Consider the following 21299-nt stretch of genomic DNA (forward strand, 5'->3'; position numbering starts at 1 on the left):
TCATAAATCACATTTTAATGGAAAAAATATCTGCCTCAAATAAAAACCAAATATCAAAATTTATAGAAACATGCTCTACGTATATAGAATTTTTTAACCTAATTCCGGTTACTTAATTCTGTCTGTTAGCGAGAGCCACTACATCGTGATAACTTACATTGATGTTTCTGCATTTGGCAATTTATTATTATATTATATTATTAGTATGGGATTTTTTTTTAATGGGCTTTAGGTGAACTGATGAATACACACACGCTCGCACGCACGCACGCACACACACACGCACATAAACATACTCACCCACATATAAAAAAAAAAAATATATATATATATATATATGTGTGTATATGTATATATATTTAAAAAAAAAAAAAATAAAATAAAAAAAACATTTATTAAATTTTTTTAATTTATTTGTTTTTTAAAAAAAAGGAGAGCAATGATGATGTCAAATCGAATGAACAATACTGAGCTCTCCTGAAAAAAAAAGAAGAAAAAAAAAGAAAAGCCCATTGCATTATCTTTATGGACTAAAGCAGTGGTTCTTAACCCCCGGACTTCAAGTACCCCTATTCAGCCCGTTTTCCATGTCTCCAACAGCCAACACAGGTGTTTCAAATCAACTCTTTTTCAACTCTGCACGAAGCCTGATGACAATCCTCAGCTTTGTTGGCCGCAGGAGACATTGAAAACAGGCTGGCTAGGGGTACCCAAGGACCGAGGTTGAGAACCACTGGACTAAAGCATACGTGCTGACATTTTTTTCAATGCCAACCTGCCTGGTCCTTGATCCGAGTTTCAGCTTTGATTCTGAACTGGCCTCATATTTTCTCCAAGCGCTTGACCTTGGAGCGCGCTGGCGATAACCACTCGGGGTTAACGGCTTTTTGTCTACCGGACCGTCCGCCCCACCCCGAGATACGTTTGTTGGACCCGAGGAAAAGAAAAGCTTTGCCGTTTTCCTTTTTTTTTTTATTAGTTTGCGCTCAGCGATGTGCTTGTGTAAGCAAACCGTTTCTCAGCAGGATAAACCGCTGGAGTGTCTCCGCTCTCTTTTCCGCTATTGATTTCATTAGCTCCGAGCCAAGCCCTCGGGGGGGCGGGGGGCGGGGGGGGGAGCTTTCTGTATTCGACGTCCTTGTCACCCTGCGCATGTGTAGCGCATTGGAGAGCCCTGGGGTCAAAGGACCCGACGTACTGTCCTGCTGCCGGGCCTGTAAATTGAATTATAGATGGCCTGCTTCGTAATTTCCACAGATGTTCTAGTGCTCCGACCAAGAATTTTCATCGCGCCGACTGCTGTGGAAACCATATTTTCGCCGCTCTGCGGTCATCACTCCGCTTCATATCAAACACGCCCTCCGAGATTTCCCCCGCTTCATCCATGCGTCGCACACACCACTTCATAGTCCAGAGCGTCTGTGTTGGGCTGAACCGCAAGTGGGGGAGCGGCTCAGCGTGTCAAAGATGGATCTCCCAGGAAATAGGCAGATTCGCTTTTAAGACAAGGCAGCATCTTATCTAATATATGCGTTACTTCCACAGCATTGAAATACTAGAAATTCATTCTGTGGCCACCTTCGAATGCCCCTTGTATGTCGGTTATGCGGGAAAACTGTTTTTCACTGCTCTTCCTGGATAAATATCAAATTTTCTGAAAAACAACTGTTTTTTTTTTTCTTTTCTTCTTCCTGGAGAGCTCAGTATTGTTCATTCGGTAATTTTACCGATTTGACATGTCATTATCATTGCTCTCCTTTTTTTTTTTTTTTTTTTTTTATATATATATATTTTTTTTTTTTTTGGTATGTGGGTGAATATGTGTATGTGCGTGCGTGCATTCATTAGTTCACCTAAAACCTATAAAAAAAAAATAAAAATCCCATACCGTTTCAGGCAGAAGGTTTTGTCAACTATATCAAATGGAAATAAGAAAATGATGCTCAATTGCTTTTGACACAAAACAGTGTGGGCAGTGAGTTTCTGGTATTCAACTTCGCACTCCCGTCGCAGCTGGTAGGTCTCTGTCTCTGTTTTTTTACCGGGTCAACCCCCCCACCCCTTCCAACTACAGTCCCTAACTCGCCATACATGACCAATCATGCTAACGTCTTATGCAGTTTAATTGGACAGTTGCTTCTTTCTAGTGCAGCTTATCGAAAAGGTCATTTTTTTTTCCCCCCAACGTTGACTGCAAGGCGAATACGTAGCGTTGCCTTTCTCGGACCGCCGCGTGGTAACAAATTGCCTCGGCAATTTGGCCCTGCAAGACCTGACAACGCGATATTGACCTAGCCCGGTGCCCCCTCCATCCGTACAATCTGCTCGGCTGGCTGAGCAGCGGTCATTAACATCCCCCCCCCCCCCCCCCCACAAACTCTCCGTCAAATGATGAATGCTTGGAACAGAAACACAAAACACAGCTGTTAAGTCTGCTTCTCAAATAGGGGGCTTTGTAAATTTTACTTTTGGGTCCCAGAAATAATTGAATTTATATATATATTTTTTTTTTTTTTGCCTAAGTGAGAGTCACAATTCCACTCGCTAATCACTTTCCCCCCCCCCCCCATTTCCACTAACAATCCACCACCTTTTTGCCCCCTCGGGCACGAGCTGGATGTTGAGCCCCTCGGGATACGGTGATAGATGCCAGCTCTCAGCTTTGCTTTATTGTTGCTCGGTGGGAGAAATCAACTTATATAAACACTGCAGCTCGATGGGCGGCCATTAGATGATTGACTTGGAATGTTGATGGATGGCTCGAGAAGGAAGAAGAAGCGAGTGCAGTTTGTTCAGTCTCAGTGTGGACAGCAGGATCCATTGAGCACAGAAATTAAATCCCCGTTACCAGTTTCATGGTTGGTTTTGCTTAGCTGGTTCCTACTTTGATCAGTCAGTCAATTGGTGGATTAGTTTGGTTATTTGGTTACTCAGTCAGTTCACTCTGTTGATTAGTTGACTAGATCAGTTAGTTGGCCCGTCTGTTGGCCAGCTGATTGCTTCATTGCTTGATCGTCAGCTCATCAGTTTGTCAGTAAGTGGCCTGCTGGTTGGTCAGTTGGCTAGTTGCGGTATTTGGCACGACTGTGCAAATGCACCGACGCATCGGAGGTTCTTGAACGCCGCCTTCTGCAGGGATGTGATTTTTCCGCTAATTCGCGGAATTCCGCTTTTTTTATCTCCCCCCCAAAAAAAAATCCTTTTTTTTTTTTTTAAGTAGTAGTTGATTGTGTATGCACATGACTCCGACAGATAACATCTTCTGCTATAACAAAGACATTTGTGGTATGCTCTAATATGAGTTACTTTTCATTTGGTCATGATACAATTATTTGTTCATGAAATTTGAACTCTTCAACATTATTTATGTGTTAACTTAGTAATCACATTAGTTAGATATGATGATATTCTCAGTGATAGTTTTTAAAAGCAAAGGCAGTCCAATGTTTTTGAATGTGACTGATTTTGAGTTGACTAAAACTGCCATTTTATATGGGATAGTTCAATATACATTGAAAATTTATGCTGTTGTTTTGTCTATTTCTTTGTCATGTGAGCGCATTGAAAGTACTTAAAAACATGGAAAACCCATGAGCTCCGCCCCTTGTCCCCCCACCGGGGCGCTGCCCTGGACCTAGCTGGGTGCCAGTGGCCCCCAGACCCCCGGCTAAATTTTCAGATAATTTCACTTTGGTCAAATCACATCCCTGCTTCTGACGAAAGCGTACTGATCCCGATTGCGATTCCTCTCGGTGACGAGGTCGGGAATATGCGCGGCTCCGATGGGAAACGACAATCAAAGACGTGTTTGATGACGACAAACAAGCCTGTTTGGTCTTCGTTTTCTTCACCTAATTGCTCGATCCGAAGTGTATAGCCGGCATGAAGGGCCGGCAGTAATTAACCCCCCCCCACCCACCCGCCCCGTATTTGCTTGATTAATAAAATCGGCGCAAACTTCAAAGCCTTCGTCACAAGTACCCTCGCTACGCACTCTTGAAAACAGCAACAGGGTGTCGAAGCGCCGCTGCTCCTCTTGTCCTCAGCGGGAAATCCATCCGTGCGGTAAGCATCCTGCTTAGCACATGCAACGTGTGCTCAGCCTCAACGCAGGGCCTTGCCATAAGGCTCGGACAGAAGCCACTTAAGCTAACGGGCGTGCACGGCCCAATCTTACTTTTGATTTCATGCCCGTAATGTGCGGCCCGCGACTGATTCGTCAGCAGCCCGAGCAACCTAATTGCCGCTGGAGGCGCCGGGATCAGCTGGCAAATCCTGATGACAAATTAAACGGAGGTGAGGGACCTGGCCGGCATGCTAGCGAGCTAGCGAGCGAGCGAGCGGCCCCGCGCTCGGCTTTTCTTTTTTTTTACCGAGAGAAAGGCTGCCAAGAGGAAGGATCCCGACGCTGTCACCCGGCCACAATTAAGATCTAAACGCGGAACAGGAGCACATGTCGTAGCAGATGTTGCGGCGTCACGTGCAGAATAGAGATGCGAGGTGTGACGGCAAATATTGCGGGGATGCTGCTGTGCGTTCTCAACGTGTATGGATGAGGGGGCCCGAGGGCTCATCCATCTGCTTTTACTACAGCGACAAAACCTTTAAGACCTTCCTTTGTTTGACTTTTTATGAACGGGCGCAAATAAGATCAATTGACCAAGAAATGTGAGGCTTTGGTGAGACGACGACTCGCTCTTCAAAGGTAGACAACAAGGACAGCCATTCCATAACCCTAACCTTCACGAATTTTATAACTTTTTGTTTTCAAGCTATTTTGGGGGTAAAATTTTACACACGTCGGCAGCGAATCCTTTGCAAGAAAAAAAAAAAAAATACTATAGCGACAACTGAATGAGTCAGTTGTGAAATATGCAGGACCAAAACTGCCAAAATGTTAAATAAATAAATGTATGAAAGTAAAAATAAAAACGGATGTAAAAAATCTAATTCAAAAAAATAAATATAAAAAATAAGTATGAATGGAAATAAAACTAACCCAAGACACGCTTAGCTCTTGTTATATTGTATTATTATTGCGCTCACCAGAAGGAGCAGCACAATATCCATTCAGTTGAAATCATAGGATTGCACAAAATGTTTAATTCTTTACATTCTATTTTAATGTGTCACTGTTTTCATATAAGTTAAAGAGGGGGGGGGGCGGGGGTCATTTCCATTAATTTTATTAGAAAAGATGAATTCCTTCTTTTAAGAAGTGTTTTGAGTTATGAGCATGGTCTTGGAACAAATTGAACTCTTATAGTAAGACAACATTATACAAGTAGAGTAGTTCAAATTTGGTAGCAAAACTACCTCGAATCCGTCTTTTGTGCGACTCCAGGAAATGGTCCAATTGACCCTAAAATGGCTGCTTAAAACCAAAAGCAAACTTCCTTTGTGCTTTTGGGCATGGGTTCTTAGGATTATTTTTTGATTTTATTTTATTTTTTTACTTATGATTAACATGCATAGCAAATTGCATGTCACAAGATTGTCGTACCTCCCATCGTACTTTTTGTGCGAGGTTGCGTGCAGCCAAAGTGCGTGCGTGCGTGCGTGGCTTCAAAAGTTTTTTGGCGACGCGATTGCACGGGATGTTGTTACCTGAGCTGCATTCGCAAAATCCACTTGCTCACACGCGGCTCATCTTCATCTCACCCTCGCTTTTAATTACACGTTCTTATCTGTGCCTAATTTCTCTTGATTGTCTCCACGATGTGCTCGCTCTCTCTGCGGCGACACAAATCATGCAAATGATTATTCAGATGCGTTTCTAATTGCCAGCCGCATCATTTGCGGCCTGTTTAACTCTTAACTCTTTGACTGCCAAAAACGGTTAATAATGTTAAGTAAAATCCAAATGAGGGCTGCCAAAAACGTTAAAAGACGTTAACTATGATTTTTTTTTTTGTTTTGTTTTGTTTTTTGGAAACGGGTGGAGGAAAGCCTTGGCCAGTTGTGCTGAAAGTATCAAGCAGATCGGGTTAGTAGTTAGTGGCATCATTCATGGAAAAAAAAAAAAGTGTCAAATTCACTAGAGTGCATGAAATAATATCGTTTCACAAAAAGCTTGATTTCTCCGGATTTTGTTTCAACCATTTTCTATTGTTGATTACTGAAGAACGGAATAAGGTAGAAACAAACTTTTTTTTTCTGATGAAAGATGAGGAGTGCCAAAGACGTTAAAAGACGTTTTTTTTTTTTCAAAACAGAGGTGAAACTAACCATTTTCTATTGTTGATTACTGAAGAACGGAATAAGGTAGAAACAAACTTTTTTTTTTCTGATGAAAGATGAGGAGTGCCAAAGACGTTAAAATACGTTTTTTTTTTTTTTCAAAACAGAGGTGAAACTAACCATTTTCTATTGTTGATTACTGAAAAACGGAATAAGGTAGAAACAAAAAAAAATATTCTAATGAAAGATGAGAGTCCAATCTTTCATTTGGTAGTATGTGTGTTTTCATAGTCCAAACACAAAATTTTCTGTGGACCTTGAAAGATCAGTCAAAATGCTTAAATCGGCTGGCACCCACGGCATCCCTTTTCTGAAAACGCTTGGCAGTCAAAGAGTTAAGAGATCCGAGGGACATTTGGTGCCATTTAGTTTTTGTTCTCTTCTTACCGTGTTGAATGAAACTGGGTGGAATTTTGCCAGAGGAAATGTTTTTTTTTTTTAATGACCCCAAAATGGCAAAAGCGACACAATATGAAGCACGTTGCACGTTTCCCCGCTACTGAAATAATTGCGTTTGATGAAATTCAGCAGTCTTTTCGAAGTTCATACTTATGTAATAAAGGTTTGAAATATTATCAGTAGAAGGTGGTGAATATTTAAAGGCCATCATAAGAGTATAATTCCAACTCTTCGCCGCTTCCTTTATCACTTTTGATAGCTGATTAGAAAGGATTTGCTTTTAAAGCTCTGTAATCCGTCAGTTCTTTTTGGAGTCCTGAAGCAAAAAACTACCTGTCAGCATTCAAGAGCTAATTGATGCGTTTGCGTCGTCCCGGCCGGCACGTGACGGGCTTCCGAACACCTCCGCTCCGCTCGGCCGGCTATCTGCGCCGCGCAGCGATGCTAACCCGGGCCTTCTAAGGCGGCCCTTAAGGGACATCGCAGGCTTTTCTAATCAGGCGAGACGGGGCGAGGCCGGCGGGTTAATGAGATGGTTGCCCGGCGCGGGAAGGAAGCGAAGTTGGCCCCCTCGCTTCCAAACTCCCGTCCAATCAAGTCTGCAAGTCCATCGGAATCGGTCCACTTTTGACCTAACACACTTCTTGTACTTGTTGTTGTTGTTGTTGTGCAGGGGAGCTTCGTGGCCAGCATGACGGCCACGCTCAGGCAGATGGACGATTATCACTACACGCACCTGATCAACACCTTCGGCAAAATAAGGAGCGACGTGGTGGTGAGTGCCAATAAGGATGTCATTTCTTTTTTTAAACTCACTCACTCCCGGCCATTTTCACAAAAACAATCGCCTTCACTCCCAGCTGTTTTACTGGATTTTTTACTGATTTTGCAAAGCCCGCAGAATGATGTTTCCTATCGCTATAAAAAGATGAAAACTACCAAAAGAAAGATTAAAGTCTCTTCTTTCATCAGGGAAAAAAAAGTATGTTTTCATCTGTTTCCGTTTTGCAGCAGTTAGAATTAGAATATAGTTTCATCGTTATTCGCGTAATTGAGGGGTTTTTTTTTTGTTTTTTTTTTCTTTCTTTTTTCACGGGAGAGCTCAGTATTGTTCATTCGATTTGACACCATCATTGCTCTCCTTTTTTTTTTTTTTTTTTCTAAAAAAATCCAACAAATCAATTAAAAAAAAATTTAATAAATGTTTTTTTTTTTTTTTTAAATACATATACATATATATATACATACATATATATATCTTTTTTTTTTAAGGTTTTTTTCAACATGGTCCTGGTAAATTTTGGTATAGTCTAAGACTGTGGTGGGCACACCCGGTCCTCGAGGGCCGGAGTCCTCCCAAGTTTTGGATGTTTTCCTTCTCCAACACAGCTGATATATGATCACCTCATCAGCAAGCTCTGCATAAGTTTGGTTAACGATCCTGTTGATTGGAATCAGCTGGGTTGCAGCAGGGAAACCTCCAAAACCTGCAGGACTCCGGCCCTTGAGGACCGAGTTTGCCCACCACTGGTCTAAGATAATAAAAAAAACGTCTACATTTTGAAAAGTGTGAAAAAGTGTTCAATAAATATGCTTTAAGACGTTACAACAAAGTAAAGATTGGCATTTGTATTTTAAAAAAATGATGCCAATATCCCCACCCCTCAGCTTCAATTAACTCTTTGACTGCCAAAAACGTTAAATAACGTTTAGTAAAATCCTATGGAGGAGTGCCAAAGACGTTAAAAGACGTTTTTTTCAAAACAGAGGTGAAACTAACCATTTTCTATTGTTGATTACTGAAAAACAGAATAAGGTAGAAACAAACTTTTTTTTTTCTGATGAAAGATGAGAGTCCAAACTTTCATTTGCTAGTATGTGTGTTTCCATAGTCCAAACACAACATTTTCTGTGGACCTTGAAAGATCAGTCAAAATGCTTAAAATCGGCTGGCACCCACGGCATCCCTTTTCTGAAAATGTCTGGCAGTCAAAGAGTTAAAGAAAGAAAAAAAATAATACAAAAATAAAAAATGAGATAAAAAATAAATATAAAATTAAATATAAATACAAAAATAAATATATAAATAGAATTAAATATCAATAAAAAAAATTATCTGCATTTATTTATTTCCTGCTGCAGACGGAAAAATGCTTAAATCGGCTGGCACCCACGGCATCCCTTTTTCGAAAACGTCTGGCAGTCAAAGAGATATCGGTTATCGGCCTCCTTGACTACTCGTAATCCGCATCGGTATCGGCCCTGAAAAAACTATATCGGTCTATCTCTATATTTGTTATTGGTGCGAGCACCCAAGCACGCTGACCCTCACCTACTCGCGCAGCGCAGCTTGAGCACAGAGCGCCAACTCTGCGACCTTGACTGTGTTCTCCTGCGAGGCCACAGCGAGGCCGTTGGCAAGACAAACAATCACTGCCAGAAAGCCGGAATCTTTGCACAGATTGATTGTTCCTCTCGCAGCCGTAGCCACATTTCAAAGCTGTCTCACAGGAGCTTTTATTTATTTTTTTTCCTTCTTCCTCCAAACACGCCACCTCAAATCCCTAAAAGATGCACCCCAGACTTTAGCACTTTTGAAATTGCTTGCTTTCTTTTGTCCTTGTTATTCTTTGGGCTGAATAAATGGCCGTTTTCATACTTTTTTTTCCCTGAAACACTCCACATAGCAGCATGAAATGTGGCAGGCATGTCTATCGCGAATCGACTCTCAAGAGGGCACGTCTGAAAAGACACAGGAAGTCTGACATTTTGGTTGAAAGTGGCAATTTTACACTCCCATTTTGACCATTTCCAGCAGTCCCTCGAAAAGGTACTTGTCGTCGAAAATTTTGAAATTGCTGCCAATTTTAAACCTCATATATTGGACTGAGTTGTGTGTGAGGAACAGATGACAATTTCGCTTAGCTTGTAGGGGGCATCTTTGATAAGTTAGACCCTCCAAAAAAAAATTGTATCCTCATGCCTGAAATGACACAGAAAGTTAGCCATTTTGAAATGAATTTTCCCTTGAAGGGTCAATTTTGTCATTTTCTGGTGTGTTTCAGAGGCGAACTCCTCTTGCAGAAACCTGCCCCAGTCTGGACATTTTTGTTAATATTGCAAAACGGCTTATACGTTTTAGAGCCGACGATATAGTCTATATGCCAGGGGTGGCCAAGTCGGGTCCTCGAGAGCCACCATCCAGCCTGTTTCTCTCCACTAACGCACCTGCTTCCATGATCAAGATCGTTATCGGGCTTCCGCAGAGCTTGCTGATGAGCTGAGCACGAGATTCGGCTGAAAGGAGGGAGACATGGAAAACAGGAAGCGAGGACCCAACTTGGCCACCCCTGCTGCGAGTTGTTCGATGGATGGTAAAATAAAGAGTTACAAAAAAAAAAAAAGTGAACTCCTCATACATATTGTTTTTCCAATCGCTACCCTATTTAAAGCACATCGACCAGACAGGTGACGGATGCATGCCGCTGGATTAGGAGCCATTTTGTTTCTTGTCATCGTTCGGTCATTTGCCATCGAAATTTCAACTTTTGTTTTGCAGGACTTCCTCATGGAAACCTTCATCATGTTTAAAGACCTCATCGGGAAGAACGTCTACCCCTCGGACTGGGTCATAATGAACATGATGCAAAACAAGTAAGTGGCGCGCCGCTGTGGCCTTTTGGAGTCCCGACGTTGACGTTGCTAAGGAACAGGAAGTCAAAAGTGGGTTAGCGTCGCCGCGCCGCCTTGTTTTCCTGCCTCCCCCGAATCCCGACATGCAAATATCGACACCAGGCCTCGACGGCAATCAGATGAGCAGACGGTAAACAATCGTATGAATTGTAAATGCTAATCTGGCGACTTTCTGTCCTGCCGCCTTTTTCTGACTTGGCTGCCTGTCGTCTTTTATTCATGCCGACCCGGCTCGGTGCCAACGTGGTTGAAATATAAAACAAGCCGTGTGGTTTATTCAAGAGCTGCTTGTCACACGAAGTTAAGTAGTTACAAGGTGTTGTTTTTCCTTTAGCAGCCGATCTGGATTTTAGCGGCATTTAGCGAACGGCTCCCGTCACCACTTCTCGCCGCCAGGTTGCACGGGGGATGCGACCGCGGCTTTATTTTTTGCTTTACTTTACCACAACTTTACAAGTACAAACGTGCGTTCTCGCTCAGCGCACTCTGCTCATTTTCTTCCTGCCCACGACTACAATGCATCGTAGCTGTGACGTCTCGCACAAAATGACCTCTTCGTTGTTCATTAGAGGTCTGAATGTCCCCCAGGTAACCTCCTGTCTTTGTTTGTTCTTGCGCTTAATTAGCACGTGTTGGCTTAAGCTTCCTCACAGGGATGGCAAGAGGATTGCGCAACATGTTTTTTTGTTTTTTTCATTTTAACTTTGTAAGTCAACACTCGCATGTCCGTTTTTGCCGAGTCGGCTGAACGCGCTCCCTCGCAGGCTAGTTTGGTAGTTACAGTAAGTTGCTGCTGATGTGCTGAATCACTAATCCACGGTAAGTCATCCTCCTCCTCTTCATCATCATCATCATCATCATCACAATCCTCTTTAGTCCTCCATTTTGTTCTCGCAGCTGCGGCAACCCAGAGACATCATTAGCAGATTGGGGTAAAATTAGAATAATGAGCGGGATTCAACTTGGTGCATTTGCAATGTTGCCACTTTGTGCGAAGGAAAACATTTGAGCTAAATGCCGCTTAATCATAACGTTTGGTAAGAATAATCATTTTTTTTTTCCTGAGGAAAACACATTCAAACCCTGACAGTTTTTCAAAGACATGATACGAAAAACAATAACCCCATACAGTGTCCAGGGATGTGATTTTTCCGCTAATTCGCGGAATTCCGCTTTTTTTTATCCCCCCCCCCCCCAAAAAAAAAAAAAAAAATATAAAAATTTTTTTTTTTAGTAGTTCATTGTGTATGCACATGACTCCGACAGATAACATCTTCTGCTATAACAAAGACATTTGTGGTATGCTCTAATATGAGTTACTTTTCATTTGGTCATGATACAATTATTTGTTGATGAAATTTGAACTCTTCAACATTATTTATGTGTTAACTTAGTAATCACATTAGTTAGATATGATGATATTCTCAGTGATAGTTTTTAAAAGCAAAGGCAGTCCAATGTTTTTGAATGTGACTGATTTTGAGTTGACTAAAACTGCCATTTTATATGGGATAGTTCAATATACATTGAAAATTTATGCTGTTGTTTTGTCTATTTCTTTGTCATGTGAGTGCATTGAAAGTACTTCAAAACACGGAAAACCCATGAGCTCCGGGGGGCTTTGCCCCCCATGTCCCCCCACCAGGGCACTGCCCTGGACCTAGCTGGGTGCCAGCGGCCCCCAGACCCCCGGCTAAATTTTCAGATAATTTCACTTTGGTCAAATCACATCCCTGAGTGTCGTTGACGTTTTTATGTGTCGGATGCGATCCACAAATTTACTGCCGCCAACTTGGAGTAAGTTTATATTACATTTGTGAGGAAAGAAAAAAGATGCAGTTCTTTGATCAGAAAACAGATTTTGTCAAATCGTTACCAAATTTAATCAGGAACGCGAGACAAGATGACCAACGATAAATTGCATTGCAAGGCTTGTTTTTTTATTTTTTTTTATTGCGTGTGGGTGGAGCATGATTTGATGACCATTTCGCCCTTTTTAGATGCCCTTCATTGATTAGCTTCATCCAAGAGAATTTGTCCATTCGCAGCCAAAGTATGCGATAATTTTCATCTGCGCTCGCGGCGGCAAAGTTTGAGCAAATCGTTGTAACAATGTCGACGGCTAACGGGACGGCGCATTCATCATTTATCGGCTGAAACCCAGCTAATCGTCTTAATAAATTGATCTGATAACAAAGCCTTGTGACCTTCCCGTTATCTCTTAGCGCACAACTTTCTTCCTAGCCGGCGTCGGCTCGCCCATCGATGGGGGTCATTACCCACGATGCTCTCTGAACTCAATTAGCAAGTATGATCTGCTGATAAATGTTCATTAGCATACGTCGCCGCAAGGGGGGAGGAAGGTGGTTGCGGGTTTGATATGCGACGGCAGCCCGACATACATTGAGGATTCAAAATGGCGGCCATCCATCAGCGATAATGAGATGATTTCAGCGACGGCGGCGCATTGATTGAGCATATTTATCATAACGATGACACGCGTGTACTGTAGCCAAACGGCTCTTAATGCCGAGGGGGGGGCTCCAAAGCGCTCAAGGTTCCGTTATTAGTGGTGGCGTTACTGTGACGGCTTGAGCTGCATCTTAAAGGGGATGTCAAGTACAGCAACAAAAACGGTGAAAAATGAGTTGAACGCCGCACGCCGATGCCACAGGCGAGCACTACATGGTGATCTGCAATTATCTTGAAAGGTCCAACTTGCGACCTTGTTTGTCGACCCGCTCAATTCGACCATTGAAAAGCAGTTAGCAACCCAAGGCACGTTTAGGACCGCACTCTCATTTGAATAACATTTCATCCTGACAGAGCGTCTGCAGCACGAAATAAATAAATGCAGATAATTTTTTTATTGATATTTAATTCTATTTATATATTTATTTTTGTATTTATATTTAATTTTATATTAATTTTTTATCTCATTTTTTATTTTTGTATTTATTTTTTTCTTTCTTTTTTTTTATGGATATATATATATTTTTTTTTAATTATTTATTTATTTATACATTTATTTGTTTTTAATTTTGGTCCTCCATAACTAAGTATCCAGATGTTGCAAGGCATCTGGCAGTGTTAATAATGTAAGCTTGAAAGTTTTGACACCTCATGTGAAATGCAGAAGAGAGCTTCAATGTCGACTGGAAATAGTTTTTCCGTTGAGGTAATTTTGGGCTCGGGCTTTCGTCATGCAGCGTTCGCAAGTGAAAGGAACCGAACCAAATGGCTCAAATCAGGCGTAATTGATGCACTAAATGAAGTCACTTGGAGAATAAGTTTCAAATAAAATGCAGCCCCCCCGACGCCAGTTTCACTTGGTAACATGAAATTTCAACCCGCAAAAAAGTCTGAAGAAGCCATGTCGGCAAAGACACAGGAAAGTCTGCCATTTTGTTTTGAAACGGCCAATTTCACCCAATTTGGATGACATGTACTCGACAGATCTCTGCGTGTTGGCGGGGTCGCCTCCGGGAATTTGGGGGAAATTCATCCCGTCCATTCTGTGGAACAATGTTTGATAAATCATTTCTAATATTCTTTCCAACTGCCTTTCAAACGAGCGTTTCAGTCGCGATGATGTTCCCTTCTATTTTTGTCCACCTCATTAGTTGTTGTTTTTTTTCTCCCTACATTTTTAATTAATGGCAGGATGTGCTCTCGGTGGAACTGTCCTGTCTTTAATTCCCTTTTTCTCCAACCCCTCCCCTTTAAGCCAATTACATGTCTGCGCTCAGGCAGATTGCTGGCTTCAAACAGGCGTTCAAGTGCCGGAACTTATTACAGATACTGAAATATTAGAATTATACCTTCGCCGCCTATGTTTCAATTTGGATGAATTTCTTTTTTTCTTTTTTTGGGGGGCTCAAGTTCAACGCATTGCTTTTAACTCTTTCACTGCCAGACGTTTTCAGAAACGGGTTGTCGCCACTGTCAGCCGATTTAAGCATTTTTGAGTGATCTTTCAAGGTCCACAGAAAATGTTGTGTTTGGACTATGGAAACACACATACTACCAAATGAAAGATTGGACTCTCGGCTTTCATCAGAAAAAAAAGTTTGTTTCTACCTTATTCCGTTCTTCAGTAATCAACAATAGAAAATGGTTACTTTCACCGAAATTCTCTCTTTTGAAACAAAAAACGGAGAAAAAGAGCTTTTTGTGAAACGATGTTATTTCATGCACTCTAGTGAATTGTACACTTCTTTTTGTCCATGAATGATGCCACAAACACCTAAATAGTGCTTTACTTCTGTAAAACGCTTTCACCAACAATGAAAAAGTGTTTTTTGATTGCAAAATACGTTTATTTCCATTCAACAGTGTAACAATTTGACAAAACAATTTCGCAAACTATTTACAAATGTGTGCAACTGTGGTACTACTTACAATTATGTGGATGTTTCAAATACAGTTTTTCTTTTTCTAACGCTCTCCTGCGTGCAAGGAGACGCCAGGACTCGCACAACAGTTTACTTTCACTTTCACATTGGTCCGTTTTGCGTGCAAACGTTACACTTTCTTGACGGCCTTTTTTTCCGGGGAATAAAAAGCAAGTAGCAGACTGTACACACTTCCTCCGATGAATATGCATTGGACTCGGGGCACTCTCCGTCGTCCGATCCAACGTCCGCCTGTGCGTGCTCGGTTGCGCTCCGCGTTACGACACCGTCATAGCCGCCGCGTCAGCGGTTCCAATTTCGCCGTCAAGCTCGGATTCACCTTCATCATCATCGAGGATGATTACCGTCGTCATCAATGTACTCTTTTAGCGTTGGTCGATGCCTTTCGTCTTGTAAGTGTAGAGCTGCTTGCAAACGCTCGCCATTGCCCGTTCCCTCCTCCATCGAGCTCCATCTAACGTCTTCTACTGCCGCGTCAATGCTTTCCAACCACGGAGTCACCCTCATCTTCATCATCGATGATGATCATCGTCGTCAACAATGTGCTCTTTCAGCGATGCTTTTGGTCTTTGAAAAAAACGGCTCGGGCGTGAGCTCCTCGCGACCGGCCGCCATTTTTCCTTTGTCTTCCATTCTCATCTCCTGCTCGACACTCTAGCTCCGCCTCTACTGACGCCCACCCGATCTTGTCAAAAGAGAGTCATCGCTGCCCTCTAGGGACCAAAAATAGTCATTAGGCACAACAGACCGGCTGGAAACTTTCACCACAGCTCCGGAAGCCTTGCCCGCACCCGTTTCAAAAAAAAATAAAAAATTGGATGACGTCTTTAGACGTCATTGGCAGTGCTCTGTAGGTTTTTACTTGACGTCTATAAACGTCAATGGCAGTGAAAGAGTTAAAAAAAAGTCTGCTTAGCTTTAAGCTAACGAACAATGCAAAACGTCATAGACAAGCTAACGAATAACATCTACGTGGCGATTGCAAGACTTTTTAGTTTTGTCATTTTATGTGGGTGTCGACATGTCAATCATCAGTAGAGCCACACACAAAACAATGTCAAGAAACCATGCTTGAAAAGACAGAAGAAGTCAACCAAAAGTCTCAAATTTAGTGGCATGACACCAGTTTGCTTTTGTCTCCTCGCCTTCGTTAAATGCTGCTTAAATACCCCGTCTTAATATTTCCCAGCAGGCAGGGGGTGCAGCCTTTGGAAAGCCATTCTAGCATTAGCCCCGCCGTTAAATATCAGCTATATTGGCATGTGCACGGCAGCGGAAAATTGAGTGAGGCGTTCATACGTCATTGTGCTAAAAGTCTTAAGCGCTTTTTTTTTTTTTTATTTATTTATTTTTTTAGGGCCAGGGGATGGATCCGTAGAAAGCGAGTGCGCAAGGCTAATCCCGCGGTGTTCCGTGACACTTGCTAACCTTTGCCAGTCATGATTAAGGTGACTTTTAACTCTTTGACTGCCAAAAACGTTATATAACGTTTAGTAAAATCCTATGGAGGAGTGCCAAAGACGTTAAAAGACGTTTTTTCAAAACAGAGGTGAAACTAACCATTTTCTATTGTTGATTACTGAAAAACGGAATAAGGTAGAAACAAACTTTTTTTTCTGATGAAAGATGAGAGTCCAATCTTTCTTTTGGTAGTATGTGTGTTTCCATAGTTCAAACACATAATTTTCTGTGGACCTTGAAAGATCAGTCAAAAATGCTTAAATCGGCTGGCACCCACGGCATCCCTTTTATGAAAACGTCTGGCAGTCAAAGAGTTAATATGTGTGGCACAGCGGGCCCGCATAGTTTCCGGGGTGGGACATGAATCGTGTATCGTGTCAGTATTGGCATTTATTCACGTTCAAGGTCAAGCACAGTCTTGGGCAAAAAGTGTGAAGGAGCCAACGTGGTTACAAACAATCTTCAACCACTTATTTACCAATTTACCTATTTTCGTTTTTTGTCATCATTTTTTGAGGGGAGGTGAAGATTTTTCCCCACAAGGTGAACAATTTTTCCCTCGGCTTCCCTGCCAGATTGACTTAGTCCAGCATTACGTCTCGACGGCTCTTTATTGGACGCTCGTGAAAACCCTGACAGCCGACCTTGCTTCCCCTCGCCATCTTTCACGCATCTTTCCTGGGACGAATTACCGCAACCCCGTGGACTGCTCCTGCCATAAAATCATCCACTTTATTGAAAACGTTTTTTCTCCCGCTGAAGAGTTTTTTATTTGGCGGGGGGGGGAGTTAAATAAAGTCTCCCCCAGCCTTTTAAAAGCTGCGTACCGTTGAAGTTATTAACTTTTAATTGCAGGACATCACAGCGGATTAGCTCGTCAGACGGCGTTGTCGCGGGCACGCTTCCTCCCGCCCCGCGCACCTTCTGCTTGGCCGTCTGGACGCCACGTGCTGCTTCACTCACTACACCTGATTCATTTATGGCGAGGGCGGCGGGAGATTATATAATCAACATAGTCATCTCCAAAAGTGACTTCAAAAGACAAAAAAAGGAAACTCAAATAAATACATGGATAAATAAAAAGGACATGGTGGGAAAAGTTTTGAAATGATTCCACACAAGCTGGCATTTGAACAGGGGGTCGGGGGGGTGTAGACTTTTTAGAGCTGCTGTAACGGATTGATGACTGTTACAAAGTGGTCCGTTTGACTTTGGATTTGCTCAGTTGGGCGAAAGGAGCTTTTTAGTCCATCGGCATTTGCGAGACGTGCCACTCGGAATCACTTTTGGCTCTTTTGTTTTACAAGGCAAAGTAGTTTGAGTGGAAAGTGACCTTTCATGCCGCACAAAGGGGAACAAAATGCGATTATAATAAGTATGGAGTTTTTTTTTTCATCTTTTTTTTTTTTTTTTGCAGTTTTTTTAAGGAGCGCACATTTATCAGATGTGAGCAGCAAACACTTTTGTGTGTCTCTTATCTGTGCAGGGTCTTCCTGCGGGCCATTAATCAGTATGCGGCCGTGCTCAACAAGAAATTTCTGGATCAGACCAACTTTGAGCTGCAGGTATGAGATGAACTCCCACACACCTTTATTTTTTCATTCAAATGGTGCCTTCTGATACGAGTTTGACCTCGGGAAAGATCGGATCACTTTTACAGGGATGTGATTTTTCCGCTAATTCGCGGAATTCCGCTTTTTTTATCCCCCCCCCCCAAAAAAAAATCCGATTTATTTTTTAATTTTTTATTTTTTTAGTAGTAGTTCATTGTGTATGCACATGACTCCGACAGATAACATCTTCTGCTATAACAAAGACATTTGTGGTATGCTCTAATATGAGTTACTTTTCATTTGGTCATGATACAATTATTTGTTCATGAAATTTGAACTCTTCAACATTATTTATGTGTTAACTTAGTAATCACATTAGTTAGATATGATGATATTCTCAGTGATAGTTTTTAAAAGCAAAGGCAGTCCAATGTTTTTGAATGTGACTGATTTTGAGTTGACTAAAACTGCCATTTTATATGGGATAGTTCAATATACATTGAAAATTTACGCTGTTGTTTTGTTTATTTCTTTGTCATGTGAGTGCATTGAAAGTACTTAAAACACGGAAAACCCATGAGCTCCGGGGGGCTTCGCCCCCCTTGTCCCCCCACCAGGGCACTGCCCTGGACCTAGCTGGGTGCCAGCGGCCCCAAGACCCCCGGCTAAATTTTCAGATAATTTCACTTTGGTCAAATCACATCCCTGCTTTTATTTCATGGCACCACTGTATGTATGATTTTAGTCTATTATGAACAGAAAGTTGTATTGAGGGAAAAAAATGTTGAGAATGATTTTGTTAGATCTGACAAAAACGTTTTTTTTGCTGGGTGACAAAATAAATGGACCTTAAAGTCTAATGTAGAATGTTGTGACACGGAATGGTATTGTTGTCCAAGTCCATTTTTTTGCCGCTCTGCCTCACATCTGCTCTGTTTGTTTGTTTCTTCTGGTTAGTTATGGAACAACTACTTCCACTTGGCCGTGGCCTTCCTCACGCAGGAGTCGCTGCAGCTGGAGAACTTCTCCAGTGACAAGCGGGCCAAAATCTGCCACAAGTCAGTCGTGCCCGCTTTTAAGCTTTACAAAGTCACATGCTGATTCGCTCTCGTTTCAATTGCACTTGTGGCACAATGTTAAAATGTTAAATGTGCATCTTTTTAAAAATAGATAAAAATAATAATAATAATGTTGTATTTATGTCATATATTTTGGGGCTGCTTGTCCAAGTCATGTTTGTAAATGAGAATTAGTTCTCAAACATTTTACCTGGTTAAATAAAGGTTTTATATATATATATATATATATATATATATATAAAAATTATAATTTAATAAATTAAATAATATATATTAATATTTTAATTAAATGTGTTAAAAAATCTCAATACAAATAAACATTCAAAATGAAATATGTACTTTTAATGTTTTAATTAATGTTTCAAAATAGTTCAAATTAATGAGAAAATTTAGACTAGAATACAAAAATGAGCTTCTTTTTTTTTTTTTTTTTTTTTTTAACCTTTTTATGCGGATGATGTTTCCAGGTACCAGGACATGCGGCGGCAAATCGGCTTCGAGATCCGGGATATGTGGTACAATCTAGGTAATTTCGCAGGCACACTGTTTTGTTTTGTTTTTTGGCTATTGATCGCACTCGCTGTTTCGCTATTGCAACCAATAACTGCTGTCAAATGTGAAAAAAATGTACTTTTAATTGGCTCACGTTTTGTCCAGAGAAGCACAAGTGGAGGCCGTTCGAATTCTGTAGCTGAGCTTCCCTTAAATTCCGCCTTATTCCTTTATCACCCGATGTTGACCTTTTATCACCTTTTAATGCAAACGATGTGTCCCTTGAACCCAAAAAGGCCCCCACAAAATCAAATTCATCCCCGAGATGGTGGGCCCCATCCTGGAAATGACGCTGGTCCCGGAGATCGAGTTGCGGAAGGCCACCATCGCCATCTTCTTCGACATGATGCAGTGCGAGTTCCACTTCACGTGCAGCTTCCAGAGGGTTCGTCTGGGATTTCTTTGTCTTTTCTTCTTTTTTTTTTTTTATACCATACAGTGCTATAGATTTCCAATTTTTAAATGAATGAGAAAGAGCATTAACTGCTACTGTACTGCAACGACATGGGAGTGGAAGGGGCGGGGGGGGGGGGGGTGTCTGGTACGGGAATGTGGGGGGAAATAAACGGCGTGTAGCCGCGAGCTGACTTGTAATTGGGCAAATCTCATTTTGTGTTGTGTTGTGCCACGATTAGCAACAGTGGCGCCGAGAGCAACCTAATGTTCTGCCTCGTTACGGCATAAAACGAAGCTTTTCTGCATGAGGGAAATCCACTTTGCTGCGCATGTTCTGCGCGTGTGTGTGTACGTGCACGTAGGCGCCATGAAATGAACACCGTTTTCGCGGGGGACGCGTTCCGGACCCGCCTGCGACAAATGAAAATCCGCCATGGAGAGATAAAAAAAAAAAATAAAAAAATGCTTTCAACACGTTTTATTGCAGTTTGAGAACGAGATCATCACCAAGCTGGATCACGAGGTGGAGGGCGGCCGCGGGGACGAGCAGTACAAAGTTCTCTTCCAGAAAATGTGAGCGCGCGTGCCGGCGTCGCGCCTGTAGATGGCGCTGAAAGGCTAACACTCTCAATCCCCAGTTTGCTGGAGCACTGCCGGAAGCACAAGTACTTGGCCAAAAGCGGCGAGAATTTTGTCTCCCTGGTGGTGCGCCTGCTGGAGCGCCTGCTGGACTACCGCACCATCATGCACGACGAGAACAAGGAGAACCGCATGAGCTGCACCGTCAACGTGCTGGTCAGTTGAGTGATTGATCGGTTATGTAGATGATTGATTGGTGCGCTTTTTCGTTTCATTAGAAGGGAGAAAAATTGCTTATCAGATTTTGTTAAAAAAAATAAAATAATAATAATATTATTATTAAGGCAGCTGTACAAGGGCATAATGAGGCGGGACCGTCCTGCTAACAGGAAAGCTGATGTGTGAAGTATGAGGAGGGTATCGATGTGATTGCACAGAAAGTATTGAAACCGTTTATTTTAATAAAATAAATAAAAGGCTTATGAATATTCATTAAAATTTGGAATTATATTGTTTTTGGAGAATGTTACTGTTGTTTTGAGGTCTGTTCATGTTAAAAAATGTTAATGCATAAATATTTTAAAAAATGCAGCTTAATTTAATGTGTACTATTTAAATAATAATAAAAATGTTTATTTTGTTTTCATGTAAATAAAATGTATAAAATAAGACCTGTATAATTATTTTGTCATATTGTAAAAAAAATTCTTACATAATCTTATTGATTAGTATTATTTTTTATTATTTTTATTATTAAATATTAAGAATTGTTCACCATAAAAATGACAATGTGCTCTTAATTGTCTTGACATAAAAATGAAATATAAACCAATTAAAATGTAATGATAATTTTAATAAGAATTGAAAAATGTACTATTTAAATAATAATAAAAATGCTTTCTTTGTTTTCATGTAAATAAAATGTATGAAAT

The 21299-nt window shown here is 41.4% G+C and overlaps 1 protein-coding gene across 2 annotated transcripts in view; it reads left to right on the forward strand.

The window, feature by feature from the left end:
* Window positions 1-21299, forward strand: part of dock1 (dedicator of cytokinesis 1) — a 104606-nt gene that overhangs the window by 70959 nt on the left and 12348 nt on the right. For both annotated transcript variants that reach the window (XM_077551166.1, XM_077551167.1), the window contains exons 28-35: window positions 7313-7414; window positions 10199-10293; window positions 17695-17773; window positions 18719-18819; window positions 19308-19366; window positions 19629-19777; window positions 20276-20361; window positions 20427-20583. In XM_077551166.1, the coding sequence (XP_077407292.1) occupies window positions 7313-7414; window positions 10199-10293; window positions 17695-17773; window positions 18719-18819; window positions 19308-19366; window positions 19629-19777; window positions 20276-20361; window positions 20427-20583 (828 nt within the window). The remainder of the gene's footprint in view (window positions 1-7312; window positions 7415-10198; window positions 10294-17694; window positions 17774-18718; window positions 18820-19307; window positions 19367-19628; window positions 19778-20275; window positions 20362-20426; window positions 20584-21299) is intronic.

The sequence above is a fragment of the Vanacampus margaritifer genome, chromosome 18 (assembly GCF_051991255.1).
Source record: "Vanacampus margaritifer isolate UIUO_Vmar chromosome 18, RoL_Vmar_1.0, whole genome shotgun sequence".
NCBI classification, from domain to species: domain Eukaryota; kingdom Metazoa; phylum Chordata; class Actinopteri; order Syngnathiformes; family Syngnathidae; genus Vanacampus; species Vanacampus margaritifer.